The sequence below is a fragment of the Tachypleus tridentatus genome, chromosome 13, assembly GCF_004210375.1.
Source record: "Tachypleus tridentatus isolate NWPU-2018 chromosome 13, ASM421037v1, whole genome shotgun sequence".
Classification (NCBI taxonomy): Eukaryota; Metazoa; Arthropoda; class Merostomata; order Xiphosura; family Limulidae; genus Tachypleus; species Tachypleus tridentatus.
In genome coordinates, this window is record NC_134837.1 from 62,182,584 (window position 1) to 62,208,498 (window position 25,915).

General features: G+C 30.8%; 2 protein-coding genes and 1 long non-coding RNA gene across 5 annotated transcripts in view; 2 read left to right on the forward strand and 1 right to left on the reverse strand.

Moving 5' to 3' along the window:
• Positions 1–4,223: 4,223 nt before the first annotated feature.
• LOC143236158 (uncharacterized) lies at positions 4,224–10,322 on the forward strand. Its single transcript, XM_076474442.1, has 3 exons — positions 4,224–4,749; positions 9,200–9,362; positions 10,125–10,322. Exons 1-3 carry the CDS (start codon positions 4,607–4,609, stop codon positions 10,320–10,322), a joined length of 504 nt encoding a protein of 167 aa, XP_076330557.1. The 5' UTR covers positions 4,224–4,606.
• A 1,693-nt stretch (positions 10,323–12,015) lies between these two features.
• The window catches only part of LOC143238893 (uncharacterized), a 37,534-nt gene continuing 23,634 nt past the window's right edge, over positions 12,016–25,915 (reverse strand). For 2 of the 3 annotated variants that reach the window (XR_013020819.1, XR_013020818.1), the window contains one exon: positions 12,016–14,588. This is a non-coding gene — a long non-coding RNA (uncharacterized LOC143238893). Of the gene's footprint in view, positions 14,589–15,755; positions 15,875–25,915 lie in introns of all 3 variants that reach the window. The other variant, XR_013020820.1, reaches the window with a different exon arrangement.
• LOC143239833 (uncharacterized) lies at positions 15,940–25,822 on the forward strand. Its single transcript, XM_076481395.1, has 7 exons — positions 15,940–15,978; positions 16,755–16,812; positions 17,341–17,468; positions 18,356–18,463; positions 19,122–19,196; positions 21,697–21,811; positions 25,397–25,822. The coding sequence occupies exons 1-7, from the start codon at positions 15,940–15,942 to the stop codon at positions 25,525–25,527; spliced, it is 654 nt and encodes a 217-aa protein (XP_076337510.1). The 3' UTR covers positions 25,528–25,822.

Here is a 25,915-nt window from a genome sequence, read left to right on the forward strand (position 1 = left end):
CAGAGATTCCACATCCTCTCTATAATTTGAGGTGCAAGCAGAATACTCCTTGTTGACTTGGCTGGGGAGAGAGGATGAATGCTCATAATTCCATACCAGATGAGTTCTGTTCTTTTGATTGAGTATGGTATACATGATTCTGTTATTCTAAGCCTAGGCTGCTAACTTTTGGACTTTTTCAGGTGAATGAGAAAGTTTGTCCACTTAGGTTTTGCTTACTTTCTTTCCCACCCTACTTTCTCCACTAAAAGCAGGTTTATGTCTTGAAAACGTGGTTACATTGTTGGAATGAGATGCTTATATACAATACCTGGATAGAGGGCACACTGAGGTTGGTGGAGAAATTTGCAAATTGGAATTAGCCAAGGGCATTCAAGTGGGTATAAAAGACTAGAGCAAGCATTCTCTGGAGATTGAAAAATAGCTATAGTGCCAGTGGAGGTAAGTATTATTGGAAATACATTTTCAGTTTAGAAAAATGTTAACTTTTCAATAAAGGATGAAATATTTGCAAAAGTAAAAGTATGAATCTCAAAAACAGTCTTATTCATTTAAGTCCTAAAAGTCAATAAAGTACTAAATTATTTGTAGCAAACCTGATTGGTTAGATAACAGCACTTCAAAGCAAGAATTAAATTTGTAAATCTTACAGCATGTAGTTTATGAAGTTATTGAATATCATTTGCAGCAATAGATGAAATAAAATTTTAGAATTTTTTTTTTCAAACTGCACATTATTCTTGATGTACAAATTCATAAAAGTCTATATTTTATAGCAGCTATATATAATATACTGGTTTTAAATGTTAAAAGTTGAATTAATTTAGAGTGTGTATGTGTGTTTTTTTTATAGCAAAGCTACATTGGGCTATCTGCTGAGTCCACTGACGGGAATCGAACCCTTGATTTTAGCGTTGTAAATCCGTAGACTTACTGCTGTATCAGTGGGGGACAAAATTAATGTAGATCTGTCTTTTTGATAAACAGTGAATACTAGGTTTTATAGGAAATGGACATATGATAGAACTTTAATGTCAAAAGTATAATTAAATTGTTTCTCATTTCAGGAACTGAATCAGTTGCTAGGACAACTTATCACTTCTTGGAGCTCAAAAATTGGAGAATATCAATTCTTGGACTTAATCTGTTGAAAATGATTGCATCAAGGTATTAACAAATGACTTCCTTCTTGCTTTTCATGTAATTGATTAAAAATTAAGTAGTTGAATTACTCCACCATGCATTCTTCTACGACTAAGGAATGTTCTCAAACGTATGTTATTAATAAAAGCATTTTTAAGGTACTGAAAAACACAAACTTATAGATTTTAAGCATGCAGTATCACTTTAAAATTGATCTGCCTGGAATCTTGCTTAATTGTTAAAAACACAAGCTTTGTGTAAATTAATATCAGAGTCATGTGAAGAAACCAACAAACTAGATTCCTAGTGTCCTACTCAAGTGTCACAAAGAGGAGATCTTTCCACATTAATATAAAATTAAATGATTTTCAGAGTTTTATACATGTGAGCTTAGATTCTTTACAGTAGGTGTCTCTGACTTGTTGGTGATAAATTTGAACAATAAATGGGCAGCACACAATACACTCATTTAAAAATAATATATTCAAAAGAAGTCAAACATATGTACAAAAAATGATTTATACTATAGGATATCACAGTTGTATGTAAAACTAAATAATTCTCTTTTGTTGTCAAAAGTTCATTCAGGTGAACTCGGTTACTTTAGAACCCAACTGACAAGATCAATTTTTTTTCTCTACTGTGGTCCTTACTGCACAGTCTGTGATGGATTCACTTACTTTACTTCATAAGTTACCATAGCTGGATCTCAAGCTTTAAATAATTGTCTCCTTTCAGTCAAAGTCTACACAGATGGGTTCAATTATCTTAGAACACCCTTTGACGAGACAATTCTCATTTGTTCCAGAAGGAGAAAATTCCACCTTTCAAAAGTGCTCCAGTTATAGGGTTTTTATTCATTTAGTTAACAAGACAATAATTCGCCTTATCTCTGTTAAACTGTGAAACTAGCTTTAAAATATTGCCCATTGTGGTCAGACTAACAATAACTAACAAACTTCACTTTTACTTACCTTCTGCTGACTTAACTTTTGTTGGTTATCACAGTTGCATCCAGAACTTTAAAAAATTGTCTCTTTTCCTTTTCTGTCAAGATTCCACATAGGCTGGCTCAGTTATTATAGAACCCAACTGACAAGACAAGATAGTGTGGATGTGAAACACAACACAGATCACTTGTTGAGGCTAACCACTCACACACTGGTTAACTTCACATTTTCTTCCACTAACTAACTCTTTTTTTTTAACTTCATTTGTTATACCTGCAAGTATTTATAACACCGAGCAGCAAAATCTAGAAATATCTAGTCTTCTAGTAACAGCAGTATTACACATAACCAGAAACAACTTAGAAGCTTGGAGTAAGATGCTGTCAACAATATTACTAAAGCCTAGTACAACAATTAAACTGCATACGCAATGCCTTATTGTATTAAGTTATGTTACAAACTTGTCATAACTATTGTCTTTAAGATAATTAGCTTTTAACACTTGTTATTAAAACAAAACGATCATTAAATATTACATCACAAAATAATCTAAATAATAACTCTTATACTGAACAGTCTTGTATATCCAGCACAGTAAATCACATTCATGGTATCATACTCAACTCTCATAAAAAAAGCTCTTTCAAAGTGAATATGAAAATTAAGTGATGAATCCAACAGATTACATTCAAGTTGTCCTTCTCAACTGTCATAAAGAGAGGGTCTTTGGAAATTAACATAAAAATTAAGTGATGAACCCAATAGATTACATTCCAGCTGTTCTTGTCAAGTTGAAAAGAGGAGTTATTCGTAGATTAATATGAAAGTGGTTAAACCAGCATATAACATTCCTGGAAACTAAACTTTTTTTTAATGCTAAAAGTTATATGTGCAAACTTTATAGCTATGTATGAGTTACAAGGTTTAATGCTTCAGAGCTGTAAGAATTGAAAAGCCCATTCAACAGAATTTAATATTTCATTTACTGTTAGTGAGGTTGGTTATTTCATGAGAAACATTAGCTTTCTGTGTTTGTTTCTGTAATGATGAAGTCATATAGTGAAGGATCTCGACTTTAGAACAAGTAAAAAACATTTCTTAATATTTTTAAGGACTATGTGCAAGTGAATGTATCATTTTAAATTTTGTTTTATTTCTATCATAAGTGATCAAATTAAAAGAAAGTATGTAATTTATCTGTCAGTCTTATATTAACCCTTTGAAAATTCTATTTTTTAACATTATATCACAAATAATATTTTTTCTTAACCATTAGACAGTCAATCTCTCAGTCAGTGACAGTTAGTACATCCATTTTCAAACAAATGTATAACTTACTGGAGAAATCATTCAAGAGCCTCAACACTAGTGTTCTTGTTGAGGCTACAGGGGTGTTAAACTCATTGTTCAGGTGAGTTAAAAGAAATTGTACAATACTGAAATAAATACACATCTTGAATTCTGTTAATTGTAGTTGTTAAATACAGAAAAAAACACTGGAAAACAGTCTTTGGCATTTTAGTGTAGTATTTTTATATAGAGATTAAGAAGAAACAACCTTTACATTCCAGATATATATAAAATAATTTATTTTTATTTAAACAAATGTTTGGCCTTTGCACCTTCTTCAGGGTTAATATTGTATCTTTTATGAAAATGTATAAATCTCACCAGTGTGCACTACAAATTTTGAAAGGCAATAACAAATTTTATGTGGAGGATATTCATATGAATATGGCAAAAAGTTTAAACATGGTATAATATATATTATTTTAATGTGGTTTATTTGTATGGAAAGTGAGAGAAGCTTTGGGTTGTTTCTGGTATATATTTATGCTTACACGATCTTTGTCACATATATTTAAAAAAGTTTTATTAGAAATTGTGGTATTTTGTATGTTTCTATATCTTAGAATAATTTTTTACAAAGAGAAGTATAATCTTGCAATTAACTTTCACTGTCCATGTATGTATAATTTATAAAAATTTAATATTAATTGGGAAAAGATGGCTTTCTGTAATCATCATTGTAAAATAAGTGTAAATGTTTGAGAGATTTAGCAATGCTTGCAACTTATGTTTTTTAGTGGATGATATTTCTATTATTCACACTATTACATGGATACATCAAGATTCGTATACATAATTTATCAAGGGTTATTAGCATTAAAATCATACAGTTGCTTAGATGTCTTAAGACGTTTTTTTAGCTAGTAAATTTCAATCAAGCTTTTTTCAAACTAGCTAAAAGTCTGAATGTTTTCCATAATTAACCCTTTGAAAATTAAAGACTAGATCAAAATTAGCATTACATGTAGATATAAAACAAGGTACTTTATCTTGTTAGTTTGTAAATTTAAAGTTAGATTTTTGTTTCTAATAAACATATCAATATCTTGTTATGAATAACATCAACTACATTCTTAATATTTTTATGTTCCAGGAAAGATAATTTACCTATTCCTCTGCCTATCAGTCAGATCCACTCTCTTCTATCAGCCTGCTTGAATTCCATGTTCAGATTTATTTCTGTGGATATTAGGGGTGTGAAGATAATTAAAAACAAGAGTTTAATTTCAAGTTCAATATCTACAGCTAAAAACCCTAAAATAAAACACCAAATTGTTTCTCTAGGTGCAATAGAGTCATGTATGAGGTATGTTATTTTTCACATGTATGCTAAAATATTCATTAGTTTATCATTATAAATTCATAATTCATAAATGTTTTAAGGTGCAAAAAGGACCTTATTAGCCTATCAACGTTGACCCTTACAGTTTCCAACTATAACAACCTTATTACTCGTGTTTATCCAACTGTTCTTGAACTCAGTTGAAGTTTCTGCCTCCATCATTCTTGAAGGAATCTCATTCCAAAAGTCAGCCACTCTGTTTGAAAAGTAATACTGTCCAAACAGCAGACAACTCCTATGCTGCTAAAATTTGAATTTATGACCACTTGTCCTATTGTTTTCACTGCTAAACATAGTTTGATGGATCTATATTATCAATACCACTAACCTTAAACTCATCAATGAACTCCACCCTGACCCTTCTCCACTCCAGAGAAAGCAAGATAATAGATTTTATTCTCTTCTCATAGTACAATCCCACCATCCCATGTTTCATCCTAGTAACCTTATTTTTTAACCTTCTCTAACAGTTCAATGTATTTCTTGAGAAAGGGAGCCTAAAACTGAACATAGTACTCTAAATGAGGCCTTACAAGTGATATATACACACACACAATAATATTCCTTGTTTTATGTTTTTATGTATTTCTATAGATGCTACCTAAAGTGCTATTAGCCCTATTGTTGGATACAATACATTGTTTAGATGATTTAAGTGACTTTTCTTTCACAACACCAAGATCTCTTTCTTCAGTCACAGCATTTAATATATTCCCATTTAAATTGTGAAAAACTACACATTATTTTACATTTTGGATAATTAAACATCATCTACACTTACAGGGACATCAAATGATCTAAATGTCCCTGTAAGTGTATAGTATCATTGATACAGTTAGCCATCCCAACAATCCCAGTGTCATCTGCAGACTTCGATATTTTGTTAGTCATTCCAGAGCCAATATCATTAATATAAATCACAAACAGCAGAGGACCCAATACAAGGCCCTGAGGAACACCACTTGTAACTGTAATCCAGTCAGATCTAACTCCGTTTATCACTACTCTTTGCTTGATATACTCTCCAGCTAGTTTTATATCCAGGTTAATAACATTCCCCGCACACTCAGTTTGAAGTTTTGTGACAAGTTTTTTGTGAAGTGCCTAATCAAACGCTTTCTCAAATGCAAGATAAACCAAATCCACAGTATTTCCTTCATAAACTCTTCCTCAAAGGATGTCAGAAGGTTTGTTAAACAAGACCTTCCCTTAGTGAAACCATGTTGACTCTTTGACACTATACCAAACTGCTTTAAGTGACTGCAATGCATCTTTAATTACACTCTTCAAAACCTTTCCAACTACCGATGTAAGACTAACTGGCATATAATTGCCTGGACAATGTTTATCACTTCCTTTAAATATTGGACTAACATTAGTCAACTACCAATACTCTTCCACTACACAATGACCTATAAAACGATATTAGATAATTGTTCAGAAATAAAATCTTTAATTTCCTTTAAAATTAGGATGAAAGTTGTCTGGTCCAGAGAATTTCTCAGTTTTTAGGTTTTCAAACATGAACAATTTAAAACTAGGATGAAAGTTGTCCAGTGGATTAATCAGTTTTTAGGTTTTCAAACTTGTACAATTTCAGAACTTAAAATATTTACATCAATATTTTCTTCACATACTAAGTACTGTGGTTGAGACATAAAACTTGTATCTTCATAAAAAGTGAAGAGAACATATAATTTAATTAGTTTACCACCTCATAATTTTCCAAGATTGGCTCCCCACTATAATTTGTAAGAGGTCCAATTCACATTTTAACATTTTGTTTACTTATCATATACCTAAATAATTCCTTATTATTTAATTTAACTCTCTCAGCCAAACCTCTTTCATTATACAGTTTTTGCCCTATTAGCTTTCTTTTTAACTAGCTCTCTTAATTTCCCACAGTCCTTCAAATTCTTGTTGTTAGCATTAAATTTAAATTTCTTGAATTTATTATGTTTATCCCTAACAGGATCTCACAAACCTTTACTAAACCATTTTGCTCCATTGCCTATTTTGCAAGGAATATATGTGTTCTGTGTTCATATTAGTTTTTTTTTGTTTTGTTTTTCTAAATGCTTCCATGTCTCTTCAGGATCTCCTCCCAACTCTTGTCCAATCCACAGAAGTCAGATCATGTCTCATTACATCAAAAATTGGCTTTTCTAAAATTTGAAATCAGGATATTATCCTTTTTCAGTTCTACATCTAGTAAAATCCCACACCTAATAGTGCAATGGCCACTTGTATTTAAATGCTCACCAAACACAATTCTTCCATCATATTTGCATCTCATGCTCATATTAAATCTAATATAGCTTCTCTTTTGTAGTTTCCCTCACCAGTTGGTGTATAAAAGTATCCTGAACAATTTCCAAACACCTCGACCCCTCACTATCAGACTCAAAATTTTCCCAATCTGTACCCCTGAAATTAAAATCCCCCATAATAACAACATCATTTTCAGCAACCATTCTGACCTCATTATACAGTTTTTCTTTAACTTCCAAGTTCTGACCTAGTAGTCTATCAAATCCATGTTATAACAAGACTTCCATTTACATACACTAACACTAACCCAAACTGACTCAATCTTATTGCGATTTTCTTTAATAAGCTATAACCTTAAGAGGATACAATTCACTTCTCACACATAAAACTTCGTCTCCCCCTTTTTCCAGTACTCTGTCTCTAGTAAATAATCTGTAACCTGGTACTTCATAAAAAAATCTCTCATCAAAGTTGTTCAAATCCAACCAAATCTCAGTGATACCCATAGTATCAAAATCCTCAATTTCCACAACTGCTTTGAACTCATCAGTTTTATTTCTAATACTCCTAGTATTACAATAGCATCATTTAGTCATAGAGTTTAAAATATGTTAATGTTTTATGTCTACTGTACAAGTTTTCCTGTCAGCTGTATTTCGTATTTTACTAACATCATAGCCCTAATCTTTTTTAAGCCATAGTTTAATTCTACCACTACAGCTGAATTAGTAGCCCTTGCTGACATGTTAACTTCTTCCTTCTTTTGAGTTTCAGCCATCCATTCCAAAAATATTAACTTTCCCATTAAAATTATCCCCAAAATTCAGCCAGCTTATCCACGCACCTATTACTGACCTAAGCCTGGCATTCAACCCTATATACCTATTTGGTATCTCATCCCCACAATTTATTCTTGGGAATATCTCTGACAAAATCAATCTATGATCCCCTTCCTTAAATGCACTTACCAGTGTTTTAAACTTATCAAAGAGCTCCTCAGTTCCATCTTTCCTTACATCATTATGTTGAGTGTATGCAGTATTTGTAGTAAAAATTGCTCAAGACACAATCTCATAGCATTAAATTTTCAAAGAATCTCTAGAAATGGCATACTTTGCATGTACAACAGATTTACTGTTGTACATTTATTTTAGTGCCAATGCTTGTTTCTAAATAGTTTTCTTTTTTTTGCATGTGACGTATATTGTTGGCTTTGTATTGCACAAGTCCCCTCTGTTCTTTGAGTTTGTAGAAGATTCTTGAAAGTAACAATCAACAATATTTGTTTTACAAAAGCTTGGTAGAATATTGTTGAAATTTCTACAAATTCACGATTCATATAAAAAGGAGCGAGTTGAGAGACAGCTTAACAGTGTTATTATTTGACAACTACAGTCACTACACTATAGGCCTAGGAAACTATAACTGTGATCAATGTCTGTTAACCAGAAACCTACAAAAGTGGACTGAAAACATTTATAAATTTTCAACATTACAAACTGTTTAACATTAATGAATAACTTCAGACATTAGTATTTCGATAAGGGCATTAGTTATTGTCATCAGCAAATGTGTATGAATGCTGCAAGCTAGCTAGTCATAAGAAGTGTACAGATGTAATAACAAAGAATTAATTTGCTCTCCATGAACATTGATAAAAGGTTAAATTCTAGACCAGATAGAAGACTTAGTATTGTTACAAGTTTGTAAAACTTTTGTATATAAACCATCATTTGTAATAACTGTTATCATAAATTGTATTGTTTTTTTTCATATATTAAAATATATTTGTGTCAAATTATATGTATCAATCTTGTTGGCAAATACAATAATAAATTTAATTCATATTAACATTTAATTAACTGATAAATTCAAATTCAGATTTCTGGTTATTTGAAACCATAATATGTAATATAATAAATCAGAGGTTCATCGAAGATAAATTATAATATGTAATAGCATACACTAGTCTACTTTGTGCACATGATGGATCACTTTGTTTAGCTGTGGTGATGGCTTGACTCTCTAAAATTGCTTCTCATGGTAATGGTTTTAATAATGCTACAAAAGGTATATTAGTATGGTATTTTAAATATATATTTTAGTATCAAAGTATATTCAACACCTGCCTTATTTACAGATTAATTCTAGAAAGCTTGCAAGTACCAGTTTTGCAAGAAGCAACGTTTTGTTCTCCAGCTCTGAAGTCATCATGTGAAGACATTAACCAAGATGAAGACATCACAGACTTAGTCTTGTTCCTTGTGGCAATTATGGATGAATGTTTCATTCCATTAGCCATGGTAATTATTTCACTCCTGTAATTTGTTTTTTTGTAAGTATACAGCTATACACAATGAACTATTTGTTATGTACCCACTATTGGTATTGAAACCAAATTTTTAAAGGTAAAAGCTGAGATAACAGATGCTTTATTTTTACAATACATATACATGTGTGCTAAAATAAAAGGAATAGCTTCAAAACTATTATATTATTGACATTACTTGTCATTAGGCAGTTAAAATCAGCACTATAAAACAATAATATCCTAATATAAGAAAATTATTCAAAACTTTTTAAATATAAATTCATCACACTTTCTAGTCTCTTAATCTAAAGGTCAAAATGAAGATTACCTGTAGTAATAGTATCTAAAAGCACTGGAAATATCACAGTTATCACTCATGGAAATGTAATTAAGGGTGCAGAGTTGAGCGCTTATACCCACAATGCCTCAACTCTGATTGCCTCTCACTATCTGCATCTGGCTGTGGGAAGGCAGTTACCCTTAAAGTGTGTGTGTAAATATATATATAGACGTTACAAAATATTGATTTAAACCATAGAAAGTGGTATAATTGACAAGCATATTATGAACTACTTTTTCAGATTGGTAATAAAATTCTTCCAAATTAAATACTTCAAGTTTCTGTTTGAAATCTTTTTATACTAATTAAGTAAAAATTAGGTTGTAACATTATTAAAAACAGTTGAAAAAGTCATTATTCTGACATTGTGCTATTTGATCAAATTTTAAAATGGATATTATTTCCCCTTCACAGTTTCATGCCACTACTTCAGATGGAAATGAACTTTTTTCCTCAGTATGTTTGATAGTAACAATGCTGACCCAAGTGGATAAGTTTCTAGTTATACCTCAGCTTCATGATTTATTTGAAAAACTTCTTAAATATGGATTCTTAAACTCTTTGTGGAGATTCAGAAACTTGCTACCTCACGATGATGTCAGGTTCTTATGAAAATTTAAGTTTTGGGTGTTATCTAATTGTTTTCTTTATTAAAGAGGGTGTGTGACATTGAGTGTATAATTAATTTTAAACATGTTTGTTTCCTGTTATTTCAATGGATGATAATTTTGAAGATTTACAGAACCTTATCAATGTGTAGATAGAAAATTCAGGAACTTGTTATGGTAAGTACTTTTGTTTAATGTTAAGCACAAAACTGCAAAATTGAGTATCTGTGCTGTGCTCAATGTAGCAAGAAACCCTCAAACATTTGTTGTATAAGTCTCAAGTTTTATACTGATAGAACCAACTGTTAACTGAAAAGTAATTTTTTGTAGCTTTTGTTCAGTACATTTTTAATATTGTTTTGTCTTTTGGATATCATATTGTGTGATTAACTTATGTCTTACTTAAGTTTTGAAACAAACTATAATTAATCAAACGTATTTACTGTTTTATTGATTTATATTTACATCAGTAAAGTGATAAAGAAGAGATAACATGTAGATTACAAATGAAATTAAAATTTTTCACTGTATCCAGTGTCATTTCTTTTCAAAATTTCTGTGTAGACTATGATATGTTGAGCTAGAGATTTGGACTGAATAATAGAAAGACAGAATATTCAATGTTAACACAGGTAATTAAGGATTGCCACAAATAGTATAACATAAAATCAGGTAACATTGCATCTGTTTTAGAATGTTTTTATATTATTTCAGTGTGACACCTTCCATTGTAACAAGTAACATATTTCTGAAGCACTATCTCCATTGGTTGGCAGCAAAAGAAAATGTTACCAATGAGAATTTCATGAAGATGCTGAAAATGGGTGTAGACGTCATGGGTAGTAAGTTTACTTTGCCACTGATTGAATGAAGGATAATGAACCTTTTTTTACACAGTGTTTATTTTCTGTACATAATTAGCTATTTAAGAGTTTAGCAACACTGCTTAAATATATATTTTAAATCAACAGTGAAATAACCATAGCCACCTACAAAATAATACCAATCTTGCATTATAGAAAAACAGAACTATCTATTGGTTAGTGTCACAAATACCCAAATATTAATGAAAGATTAATTTTGTATTTCATCAGAGAAAAGTGGGGACTGAAGGGTATGATGACACAAGTTCATAAAATGTATTTTTCTTCCTTATTTTATATGACAACTAATTTTTTTCTCCTGATCCTAACTTACAGCAACTCTAGATGAAATCCTGACTCTTCTTTCACAGAGGAATCATGCTACTGATGAAGAACTAGAAAATAAAACTGCTGAGGGCCAAGTCACTATTTTGTTCATGCTTTACTGTTGCTGTGTGCATAGTGAAAGGTTAGACATTTTTCTTACTGTATCTGTATTTTGTTATTTCACTTCTGATGTTTTCTTTATAAAATTCCATTTGATCATATTTATGATGTTTTTTTTTAATTGTTGTATGGGATTTGTATAAACTCTTGTGTACACGTTTTAACAGCTTCTAAGTCTCATGTAATTTATTATTATTTTTCATATTGATTGAATAAATAACAAAACTTTAGTCCCATACTTTTGTGAGAAATTTCTTGCTTTTTTTGTATTCGTAAATGTAAATGCACGAAACTTTACTGGGTTTCTGTCTCAAAGTTGATTAACTTCATGACAAATGGTTAGATAAAAATGTATATGTAACTACATAAATAAAGCACCAGACATAGTTTACAATCCTTTCACTATATACAAGGTATATTGTTGAAATGTAAGAAAAATTTTATTGAAAGTTAAAGATCATGATGCAGGAGAATAGGTCTGACATCTAATCTAGTAGCAAAAACTATAAAAATGTAATTTTATAACCTATAACAATAACATGTAAAAATGCATACAATGAATGTAATTAAATTAAAATGCTTACTTCTAAGGTGGATATTGTACAGTTTATTTATGCTGATAAAACCATACCTAGTTTGAAATAAGATGGGTGGTAATTTGTTGAACTAAAAAAGTAATCCAATCACATTAAAAACCTTTTTTTTTGTAAACACACTGTAGATTGGCTACATGCATTATTTTAAGAGTTACTTCATGAGCAGATTTAAATAATTCCATTCACATTAAAAATAGTTTGTAGAAAAGTATAGATAACTTATGGTGCACTTGCAAAATTGTCAGAAATAGCAGAAAATTCTAATTAGGTAATGTCACCTCTGTAATACTGTAAGCATTGTCTTATTGAGTTATTCTTTTTTTGTCAACAACCATGCAATTTTTGGTTCTGAATGTCCTGATGCAACTTATTACTCACATCAGTTTACCTACTGTTTTCCACTTCCCCGTTTTCAACATGCAAAAGCCAGTGGAATTACATAAACTCACCATTTGCATCAACTGCTAATTTTTTAATATTAAGAGTACAAAACACAAATTGATGTTTTTTTAGTATATTTCAAGGAAAAATAATTATTATTAATTACAGTCGACTAGGTTTAGTACAACAGTTACCATCATCAGTGCTAGTATGTACTGTGTTACCATAACTAGTAATAAAGGTTTTATTTTTCATGCTTTTCTTCACTCTGCTTATATATTATGAAGTAAATTTTATTCTTGATGTTAAAAACCTCTTCAAATGTTTCGTGAGGCCTTGTTCATGCAATGTTTTTCTTGTGTGCAGAGAAATCCTATGGCTGCATTGTCAACTCTTACTAATCATCATATTAAGGCTAATGAAATGATCATGTGGACACTAACATTGTGGGACATCCACCTTTTTCTCATGTTGGTGAACTAGACCTCTGATTATGATGGAAGAGAATACTTTTTTTTTGCTACTCCTAATCCTGAAGAAGATTTCACCTTTCACTTTTGTTCCAGATTTAGATCAAGAGTGCTACCTACTGTTACACCAAATGATTTGGTTCTTCAATCCCTATATTTTCTGTCTTCTCTTAATATGCAGGTTGTTGGTGAAACTTTCCAAAAGTCAACAGAAAGTTAACATTTTAGTTGTTCTTTACACCTGTCATGCAGCCAGGTGTCTTTTAGTGAGGTATTCTTCTACTAAGTTTTACAGACATGTATAACCCAGTGCCTATTGGTCTAATTCTGGGTTTTTCAAGCTCTGATTTATCATGCCACTTAGCATTTTGAAGTTCTTCCTGGTGCTACTTCCTTCAGCACCTGATGATCTGATGACCCTTTATAACAATACTTTTCAGCTCCCCTCCCCCCATTCTAGTTTTGGGTATTCTAGCATATTCAGTCTCAGAATTAAATCTATCTAATCCAAAATTTGCATTACATATTTAGAATTAAAATGAATTCCAAACAGGTACTTATCTCTGAAGTGCATTCTCATCCACTTACTTACAATTAAGAGAAAGAAGTTATGACATCATGACTGGTTTATTGCAGGAGAGCTGAGCTTATGTAGTTAATCTGGTACTTGTACAGTTAATCATATAGAAAGAGGGTGAATGAAGAACTTTGGGTAAGGTGGCACATAATGCATTGCATTAAGTATATTCAGAACCAAAAGCCATGTAGTTAATGTCAGAGAGAATAACTAACCAAGAAAAGACCTGTAGTATGTCAGTATCTCCTTGAAATTCATTTTAATTCGAATAATTTATACAACATTTTTCAGTATAAAGATTTCTTCAACATTCGTTTTAAACCTTTTATTTCTTTATTATTTTGTTTTTTCTTCCCAGAAAACATCATAAGTAATGATATAATGTAAGTCTCAGTGAATACTTTTCCACAGAGTAGCAACTACACCACATAGCATGGTTATACCACCATTTTCGATAACAGTAATCCAAGTTTACAATAACATTTCTGAATATTTTTTTGACGACTGCTTGATAGGTCAGTGAAACAATGTAATATTTCACAAAAGTAAGGGTAAAACACATCTTGAATATCATTTTTATTCTGTGTTTCTAATTCATGGATTCATGAAGTAATTCATTAGATTTAAATTGTCATCTTACACGTATGTATGTAGAACCGAAAGATAACTGGATTGCTAAACTGCTCAGGTTATTTACATGAATAAACAATTAAGAAATAACTTAGTAATTACTGTTCCATATCTTAGTTTATGTGCTTAAGATCTCACTTTTTCTATTAAAGAAGTAACTAAGCCAAATAAAGTTTTTCTTTAAATCATTGAAAAGTCTTGTTCCTGCATCTACTCTTCTTCCCCATCTTGTGTCCTTTGTTAATTTGAATTCTGATCTGACATTGCTCCCTGTGACCTCCCTGAGACACCTTGTTCTTCTTTTGGCTGTAAGTATATTATTTTCACATTTTTCTTTCACTGTTTATAAAAATATTTTGTTTTCTCGTATCAATAAAATAAAATAGGAGAAAGATAAATATGTTTTTATCATGTCTTTTAAAGGTTCAGATAGAGTGTAAACAAACAGGAATTAGTCATAACCTTTTCTATTGTTTTAATCATCAAAATATTAATTTGAAGTTTTAGAAACTTTAGGGCTATTCGTATGTTATGTGTTAGCTAGTTAAGACTCATGCAGTGGAAGACACATAACAGATATAATTTCAAAATTTTTTTTATTGTTGCAATATTTTTCACTTTCATTGAGTTTTAAAACCCTAACTTAAACAAAACCATGATCAGAATATTACTATAATTTATAGAACTAGTATACTTTAACCCAGCAAGGAGTTTATAACTTTATCCTTCTCAGAACTGTCCAGATATTCTTTGCATGAACTAATATTGTAAGTGTGTATCGTGGACTTTAAGCAGTTTCCATGAAAGCTATGCTTATATCCTCAGGTAACAAATCTGTTGCTACATATAAAACTACTAATAATGATATTTATCAATATATTAGTGACAGAACTTTCAATAGAGAGTAATTATGAAGAAACAAAAACATCTGATATTGATTTTAAGGAGAAGAAGGAAACTAGATTGCTCTTCATTATTGTTCAAAGTTATCTTCTACTACCATTAAGAAAAATTCCTTTCATCCTTATTATGTTTCTGAATAAGTATATTCTTTATGAATAGCTATATACACGAGTTCTGGGCTTTGTTATCTTTTCATATGTTTTCTGGAAGTATTTATTTTTTGTTGAAGTTAAACACAAAGCTACAAAATGAGTTGTTTATGCACAACTCACCAGGGGTAATTAAAACCCAGTTTCTACAACTGTTAAGTCTGCAGACATACTGCTGTGCCATTAGCGAGCATATAGAAATGGCATTAATTTGAACATGTTAAAATGTCTTACCTGTGTATGTAATTATTTATGACAATTTTTTCTTGTTTGTTCATATGCACAAAGATATGCAATGGGCTATCTGTGGTATGCTCACCATGGGTACTGAAACCTGTTTTTTAGCATTATAAATCTTCAGACACATTTATTTAATTTTGCTATTTATGTAAAATTAAAGTAAAATGTAGGCTTAGCTTACTGATAATTTTTTCCATAGATCCCCAAAAAGGGGGCTGAAAGCTGTCTGAAGGGGTCACCTGTTTTAACCACTTGCACTTTCATAGAGTTGTGTGTTGTCTGTCAGTCAGCCAGTAGACACTAAAATGACATCACATAAGGAATGCTTAAAGTTGCAATTTGTTCTTTCATGATGTCAGTAGAACATGTGCATGCTATGGGTTATGAGAAGAGTTATGCACTCTGTTGGTTACAAACAAAATATAATCCTATTACTTTCAGCTAATTTATAAAAAAATTCTAAAATTTTTCACCAAGATCAACTAGTTACAAGTAAAAGATGTTTTTCTTGATGATGAGAAACCCACTTGAAACAAAAATGTATCTCAGAATGGCTGGTATGGGTGTTAACGCTTGTATTGATAAGGAGAGAATGTTTCGATTTTCCTAGGTCATCTTCAGGTTATGATTTCAAATTCCAGTCCAACCAGAAATGTTTGCCCTTTCAGTTGTGTAGGTATTATAATATGATGGTCAATCCCACTATTTGTTGGGTAAAAGAGTAATCCAAGAGTTTGCAATGAGTGGTGATGACTAGCTACCTTCACTCTTGTCTTTCACACCTAAATTAGAGACTGCAAGCGCAGACAGCCCTTGTGTAGCTTTGCTTAAAATTCCAAAGAGTCTTTTATGTCTTTTGTTGGGAAATATATAACTTGAATTATGCACATTAATTCTGTAGTAATACAAATGTTTTATGTTATATGTATTAAACACTTGTAATCCTTCAGCATGGGTGAAAGTTTTTAAAATTCTTTAGAGTACAGAATTTCTATTCTTCGTACTTTAAATCATTCCAATACTTCAGTTAATGTGTTTTTGTAAAATTTTTTACATGATTAAAGAAAAACCTTGTACATTTACTTTCAGAACTATTTACTGCTATTTTCTTGATTCAAGAAAAACATGTAGATTTCACTGAAAAAAAAAGTACTCTGATTTCATTTTTTCCCCTATCAAGGTTGTGACTAATCATATTAGAGAAGCAGAAAACCATTGTTTTCAAAGTCTAGAAAATGGTAGGTACAAAAAGCATTTCAAATGAAATCACTTGTTTATATAACTTGTGTTTACAGCAGAAAAACGCTATAGTAGTTTCAAATATGATTTTTTGTAAATGTATTCTAAATTCTTTTGTGCATTATATATGGTATTTGTAATCTATTTTGTTTAAATTGTATGAGCTTTGTTGAAATTTCTTCTTAAATATAGAATTTAATATTTAATAAGAAGTCAACAAATGGGTATAAAACATATGTATTACATGAGTTGTTAATACTTCTTCCAGAAAAAACAACTTAGATTAGAAATATATTAACTAGTATACATGCATACATAGCTCCTCAAACATCCTGAACATCATTGGAAAATTAACAGCTGTAATTGTAAACTTAATAAACATAATTATAAAAAAAACTTTGGTGGTTATATGTGTATTCATGTTTAATTTCTGATTATTTCATTTAATAAATGTGCAGTTTGAGGTGTTTCACTGCACTCTTTGTGTTTTAAATCTTTCTGTTTCCTTTGTTGTCTGTGTAATACAGCCAATTCTGTGGTTCTACAATCACTGTCTCATCTGACTTCATTAGAGTCCATCTACACTCATAATCAGTCTGTTCTTGTGTGGAGTTTTACGTCAGAGGCACATGCTAGTGTCATGGGAATATATGTGGTGAGTTTTTGGAGATTTCTGCAGGTTGTATATCTAGCACAGTGCAAGTTAGATTTAGAAATTTAATGATTTTTTTTAGAATATAGAAATAACCTTGAGCACATGAATTAAAGACTGTTGAAGTTTGAGTTATAAGAGAGTTATTTACTAGATTTTCTTAGTGGATTAGTCCCTTAACAGCTGTAACAGAATTTACATAAGAATTTACATAAGAAATTTCATAAGAAATTTCTCTAACAGATTTATTGTGCGAAGCCATCTACTTAAAAGACGTATTTTCTGCATTCTAAAGATTGCATAAAAAATATATACTGACTTACAACTACCACAAAAAGAGGATAAATTGTTAATTCAAAGTTATTATATATGAATCAAAATTGTTTCCAAGATCAGTCATTAAAATATAATCATTGTTTTAAAATTATAATATGTTGAGCAATCTATTTCCCACATTTTTATCCACAAGAGAATAACCATTGCAGCTATTACTGGAGGAATTTTAACATTTAAAGTATCAGAGTGAAACACATTTGATATTTTATATTAAAAATTATTAATATTAAATATCTAACAGAATGTTCTTTCAATATTCAGGAAGGATATGTTTAGCTATTGATAAGTTAATTATATTAAATGGCAGCATATCACGTGATAATTTTATATAACAAAGTTATTACATGAGGTCCATGAGAAAGTACTTTATAATCCATTACTTACAATAGAGTAATTGTCAATAAAACAAATATAAACTGTAACTATGCACATGTACGTCAAAATAGTTAAAGTATAAGAGTATACAATGTATAGTTTATTGTTTTATAATCAGTTTTGTTTACTTTCCATCTTGACACAAAGAAAACTGCTAAATTTTTAACCTTATTTTTAAGATCCAACAATGGTTGTCAGTATGTGAAATGTCACCCAAGATTGATGGAGAAGCCTGCATTTTAATCAGATTGCTTAACACCAACTTAATAGCAAATGAGACATTTCTGGTAGGATTTTCATACGTGTTAATAAGGTTCTGATAAACACTTTTAAGTGTTTTGTACGTTTTTACGAATTTGTAACATTTTCTTCATTAATTAAAACTCATTTTAAAAGCCAGGTAATCAAGTTTCTTAAACACATGGATAAAATGTCAGTAATGTCGTGTCTACATAAATGGTTGTTATTAAATATGTCAATTTCTTTTTCAGTATGTAATGTAATACATAGATTCTTGAATATAAACTACAAATTATATTAGGCATGAAGTAGAGACGTTTATATTTAGTTATAAACATAAAGAGACTGAAATAAAAAAATTATAAACAGCTGTATTTCCAAATTTATTGTCATGTTATAATAATATAGAAACTTTAAATGATATACATACACACACACACACACTTTCTTATGTAGATAAAAAAAAGGGAGAAATATAAATTGTTAAAACTAGTTTTGGGCAACTTTCAACTTATATGCTATCATAGGTATTTTGATTCTGTCAGACAACTGTTGCTACATGCCAATAATTAAATATCTTAAAGTTGTAGAATGATCAAATTGACTGAATAAATCTGCTCAGTTTTAGTTGATGAAAACAGAAATGCTTTATATTTTTTTTAACTTTTCTTCTCACCTTGATTAACAAATATTTCTTATTTCTAGAAACTTCTTGTAAGTGACTCACTTGAGATGGTAACTAGAATATCTAGATTTGTGAAATTTCCAACTGAAAATGAGGTAAGTCTTTACAACTCTCTGTAATGTCTAAGTAGTAAGTTTCAAGTATAGTTTTTGTAGTTATGTTTAATCAGAAATTACAAGTGTTAAATATTTATGTTAGGTTAACCATACGAGTTGGAGTGTAGTGAGTATTTGTGATGATATAAAAAAGGTATGAGATGCCTGAAAATGATTTATGTTGTACAGTTTTATATATAAAGGCCTATAGATTATAGGAATTAGAGATAACAGTTTTATTCATTTGAAACTACTATATTTTCTCAAACAAATGTTTTTTGTATAGATTTGCAAAACATTTTTAATTATGTTAGGAATATATTCTCATATTTTGGATCTGTTATACTTTACAAATATGATTCAAAATATTTTTGTACTTGCCAAGGTTTTTGTTTCTTTCTCCACTATTATGATTGACATGCTTGTACATGGTGTGCTGGTTTTGCAAGAAGTGGATATTGGAACAGGGGCATTTACACCATGGTTGTATGGTGCCCCCTCCACCCCTTTGGAGAGCTCTGCCTCACATCAGCTGATGTATAGTCTTTTAAGATTTTTTAAATTCTCTGCACTGTGATTCCTGTTGACATATTTTTTTTTCTGCCCCAAGAACAAAACCCTGTTTAAGGTGAATTTTACAGAAAGTCAAAAGAACTACTCATACTGATTAATTTTGCAGGTTCAAATTTTTTATAAAACATGCGTGCTAACAAATGAAACATAGAACTTGGTGCAGAAAGAGCCCTTTCCGAGCAACAATCTGAACATTTTAGTTTTTATGTTTGCTGCTAGGAAAAGTACTGTGACGTAATAGTTGCCAAACAAACTGCCAACGACAGCGCGTTGAATGTAAATAAACGTGGCCAGTGCATACGGAGAAACAGAGTCGGGGTCTGTTTTGACTTTATGTTCTGAACATTGTCGAGCAGCGCCATATCAATTCGAACCTACTCTGAACGAACCTAGAACAATTATTTTTGACACAGATCTGACAAGTTCTAGTGATGAGGACAGTTCCACGAGCGAGAGTAGCAGAACTGTGAGTGATACTGAAGAAATAAGATTATATATTAAAACAACATACATGCTTTATGAGGTTTATGAGATTTACATTTAATATGACAATGTCAAAGTACTGTGTTAAGATTAATTTTATTATGATGAGTTATGTAAATATGTTATGGAGCTTACATTTGATTGTTTACAAGTCTACAATGTTTTTTTTAAAAATACATAGCATGTACTTGATTATGTTCAAGACATAGTCTTATTTCAATTTATCTTGAAATGTTAAATTTGAAAAATGGTATTCTTCAAACTTTTCCATATGTAAAAATGATATAAAACATCTACAGAATGATCTACCAGTTTTTAAACTTGGAATATACTCTATCTGGGATAGATTTGTCCACTGTCTAGACTAGGAAATCAAGGTTTCACTGACTTTCAGGTGCCACAAATGCAAAACATGCTCATGAATGTGAAATGTGTATGTCTAGTTACATTCTTCAAAAACTTGTACCTTTCAAATTAGTATAGTATACTAGTTATTGTTTATCACTTTATACTGCACAAATACCTTTGATTTTTTTCTTTTTGTGATGGCAAGGGATGGCTTCAGAGGGTTAGAACCTGTACGCTGCAGGTTGAGATCAGTCCTCAGCTCTACATGAGGAAAGATGGTGGGGACGATCCTGTCTCCTGCTGATGGTTTTTTCAGTCTCAACCTGCCTGGCTTGAAACCCATGGAATCCAAAACAGTGGGAAAGTGACACAAAACATGAGTGTTCAAAGTGATCTTGACAAAGCTTTGGATGGTGTGAAGGAGTCCAGTTCTTCCTATTGACCATCTGCACCCACTCTCACCACCTTGCCGGTTCCTTATCCTTTCTCAGAAAACAAAAAGAAGTTTTTGCTCGATGCCAAACCGTTTTTACAAACATAAGCAATGCAGTAAACCATGTTATCATAGAACAAACATAAAGTAGCAATATCAAGACAAAAAATAGTCTCACAAAGTATGTAATCCAAAAAGAGCACCGATAGATTTACATAAAACACCAGCACTGAAAGGAACAAAATGATTGGCGTGCAACGAAGCGTGTTTGGTAACTATTACGTCATAGTTGTAAAACATCACGGAAACAGCCGAACAACTGAGAGAAATTTGAGCTCGAAGACCTGCATATTTTGTTTCATTTTTTACTCAAAAACTAAAGTGTTTAAAAATATGGCAACCACACAGGAATTATACCTAACCAAAGTACAGTTTCTAAGGCAATTATAAAATTTGTTGAAAATTCACCTTTAATGCCACTAGTTATTAGGAATTATGAGTTAATTTATTTATGGAGTTGAAATAACATGTACAAAAAAGTGTTAGTCTATATGAGGAGATACTGTAACTTTAAAAAAAGCAGAAATACATCATGCTTCTATGAGACAATTCAAGGATGTATTTTAATACATATTAAAACCTGAAGAAATGTATTTTTTGCAGGAGATGCCAGCTGATATTAGAAAACAGTGGGAGCAGCTGATGCATACAATAATCATCCATCTTCCTGGTGTCCTTTATAAGCTACTTCTGTACCTGACTGAAGATCAACATCATGGTAAATTTATGTTAAACCTAAAAGTAATATAGCATGTAAGATTTCTGAAATGGTGAGACCTCAAATTACAATTTCATGATTGTAATCTTAACTGTGTCATAATAAAATGCTCTGTATCTATATTTAGTTACTTCCACCATCCCAAATATATGTATGTTTTTTTAGTGCTATGTATAGATACAAAACATACTTTCAAGTCAATGTAGTTCAGATTTTACACCGAATCTGACAAGGAACCTTTTCTCAAATATGTAATAAATCTCAGATTAAAGTTTTTACTTGAATTATGACACTTACCAATGTTTATTTTTAAAATGCTGCTGGCAAGTGTGACATCTTGATTTCATCTTGCTTTATTATGTAGACACACTGATAATCACAATATTGCACAAATAGTTATAACTGAGTGTAAATTGAGGTAAATGAATGGAAAGGTTGAGTAAACATTCATGATATGATTGAAGAAAACAGATGAGGACATGTACAGTAAGACCCTGCTTTAAGCTGATTAATTATAGAGCTCTAGCCTCCTTCAGAGATTATTTTTTTGACAAGAAAAAACATTATGAAAACCCAAACTTCATTGAACAGTACTTTTTCATACTGATTTAATGCACTAAATAATGAAACAAATAACATAAAATAATAACATATAGAAAGCAGACAATGTCCCATTACTATCACAACTTTTCTGGCATTTCTAGCGAGCCAATATGATCCATTAAAATGTCATCCATATAACAATATCATTCCTGTGAGAAAGATAATTTTCTTAAGAAATGATCTACAAATCTTTGTACAGAAAACAACTTAATATATTATGTCCTATAGCAGACAAAAACGTTGCCTGTCTGTTGGTTTTTACTAATATAGTTGTAAATGTAAGACAGAACTACAAGTACTGACAAATCATGAAAGAGAAAATATAACAGGTGGGATCTGAGTTTCTATTTCAATGGCTCTGTAACCAAACAGGATTGAAGGCTAGTAAAAATTTGTTTTTTTTTTTCTAGCAATGACCATATTATATTGAGTAACTTATGTTAAATTTACCAGTACCTACATAAGGCACTTATTCTTCAAACACAGGTAAGAAACAATGCTTTCAGTTACATATCTCCACATGTAATGTTAAAATGATCCTGTTTAGAGCTCTGTTCTTAAAAACCCTTCCTGAGTGTTAGATGGGGTATTACTGTATGTAATTCAACAGTTCTGTTTGTAACTGATGATTCAAAATGTCTAGTTTCTCAAATCCTGTCTCTTTTCCTATTGTGCATGACTCTAGCTTCTAATTTCTGCATTATCTTAAATTATTGACTCTGCATTCTCTCAGCTGTCTTTATGTGACATCTTCTCAATTCTACTCAATGAAAGCTCCACTATCTTTGCTATTGTTATACTTTATCCATAATTTACCCAACTGTGACTTTCAATTGTTTGTCCTTCTGATTCACTCTATCTATTTAGTATTCTAATTTACTCTGTTTCAGTAGTTCTGTGTTTTATTTTATCTATCTTTTGCATTATAAAGACTGTATATCTTCTGCTTTGTTTGTGATTAATTCCATTTATTTATCATATAAACATTCTACTTAGCTATGATATTCTACATGTTAAGATTACTCAATCAGATAAGTAAATTTGTCTGTTACGATCATAAACATTAGAAGGCTCAACAGCATGTTTCTAAAATGTTGCTGCACTGATGGTTCTTCTTTTTGAACTTTCATCCTTAAAAGGTACATGAAGTATTTGATCCTGATACATTAACAGGAACTTGTATATGCTTCCTGGCTTTGGAAATAACTCCATCAAGTAGACCTATTACATTTTGGTTTGTACAGCTGCCACCAGGCAGAATCAATTTGGCTTTAGTGGGCCTGAATGTAATTATATGGGTTTACTTAGGTACACTATGTGAAACTACTGTGCTATGCTCATATATCAGGAAGTTGTGGAGTGTAAGCTATTCATATGTACAGCACAATTAACACCAATGTTAAGTTGTAGCTTTATTAACTGTTGTATTCTAAAGTTATTGTTGGCTCCTATAAATTTTTTAGAGTGATGATAAGTCACCTGAATTAATTGGATTAACATTTAGCAATATTTTAAATTAAAAATCACTTATAGTAATGTTGAAGATGTTTTGAAAGCTGGTGTAAAATTTATTGTTTCTATCTGCTTTTGAAGAACAAATGTACCCCCCCACACACACACACGCACACACATACACATACACAAAAGTTTAAGTATGTTGAGTATAGTCTGAGAGGTATATATTTAAGGTAAATGTTTAGACAATCATATGATAATTATATTTATACAGTATTTATAACTATGATATAATTTTAACTTCTTGTTTTATCTTTCTTTTTTTTAATTTAGTTGAAGTTACATTTGAAGTGTAAAGATAATTATTGAAGGAAGGTTACACATGCTTTTGTTTTATATGAGTTGTTTATTGTTAGTGTCTCTGGACTAATAGTTGATTTTGTATTGTAAATAAACGTTTGAAGTATACTTGACATGTAAACTAGTAAGATACACAATTTATACCAAAACCATACTTGGCCTAAGACTAGTGGCTAAGGATAGCACTTTTATCAACACCTACCAAACTAAACAGTTCAGTGAATTTCAATGTAGGAGGTTTGTGTTCCTTTAAACTTTCTTTTTTCAGTTAGTTGTTCCTTTTCTGTGTAATGTAACAATTAATTTACAAAATGTTCACATATAGTATGTGTTTGTAATATTGCAGAGAGATGTCTTATATATGCTTATACATTTTGTTGTAAATAAAAGAAATGTGCAAATGATATGTAAATTAAATACAACTCTGTTATATTTAGGTTTTGTATGTAGAATCAGGTAACTGACATTATTTCACAATCACTTTTTTTTTTTTATTTGAATTACCTTTGTATATGTTAACTATTATGGAGAATAAGCATAATATTTGTTATTTGTGCAATTATGTGCAGTTTCAACATAAAAGTTCAGTCTAGAAGGCCATTAAGTTTCTTTTGCTCTAGCTACCTAGTAGCAGTTGCTTTTACTTTCATGGTAAAAAACTGATGAAAGAACACTTTTAGTATGTGTTCTGAGACAATTATCTTTTCCACTGGCAGATGAGGTAATGCCAAGCCACACAGATAGCATTAGTTGCCCCAATGTAAATAAATTAAGTTAGTAGCAACACATTTATACAGTCTGGTAAACAATTTTAAGACACGTGTGTATGTGGTTTTGTGTGAGTGAGTACAGCTCTACCACATCACACAATAACTTTAACTGCTGCACATCTCCAGTAAAAGTTACTGTCCTTTGTCGTAAGTAAAATACCTTCTCACTGTGTTTGTTTGAAAAAGAATAGTTTATTGTGTTGTATGTTTGTCTTCAGCCACTTAGTTAGTTATATAATACAAAATTATTTCGCATAACACATTATATTAAATAATCTCTTGTTATTCTGTTTACTTTTCTTTCTTTCCATTTGAAAATGTTACACAATGGTGTTTCAAGATAGTTAGATTTTCTTTTAGTTTATTAGAATCTGATCGTTTTTATTTATTCTAACAGAACCAACTATTGGAATTTTGCTTGACTTGCTGGTATGGAGTAAATATCAATCACTTAGCTCGCAGATTTCAGTAGAAGAACTGCAAATGGAGGGCTACAAACTGGTTTCTCAAAGTAAGTTTAATCTTTAGTAAAAATACTTCAAATAAACATATTTTTTATATTGGTTATGTATCAGCATGTGTTCTTTTTAGTTATTATATCTAAATACATAAATATATAAATTAAAGTTATACTAATTCCAAGAAAAATTGAAAATATACAACTCCAAAGATGTATGGCTGCAATAAAAGAACCCAAAGAATAGCATTAGGAACATCCCATTTTATCGGTATCTATCAAATTAGGGTTAAAATCTGGTAGCTTTACAGAATAAATTCTGTCAGATAATTGAACATAGGTGCTTAAGCCATAAGTCTTCTTAAACCCTATTACCACTCATTTTCTGTAACAGGTGTGACAGGCAAAACAGTAATAATTGTGAGTCACCATTACATGCAATGACTGGTGTTAATGTAA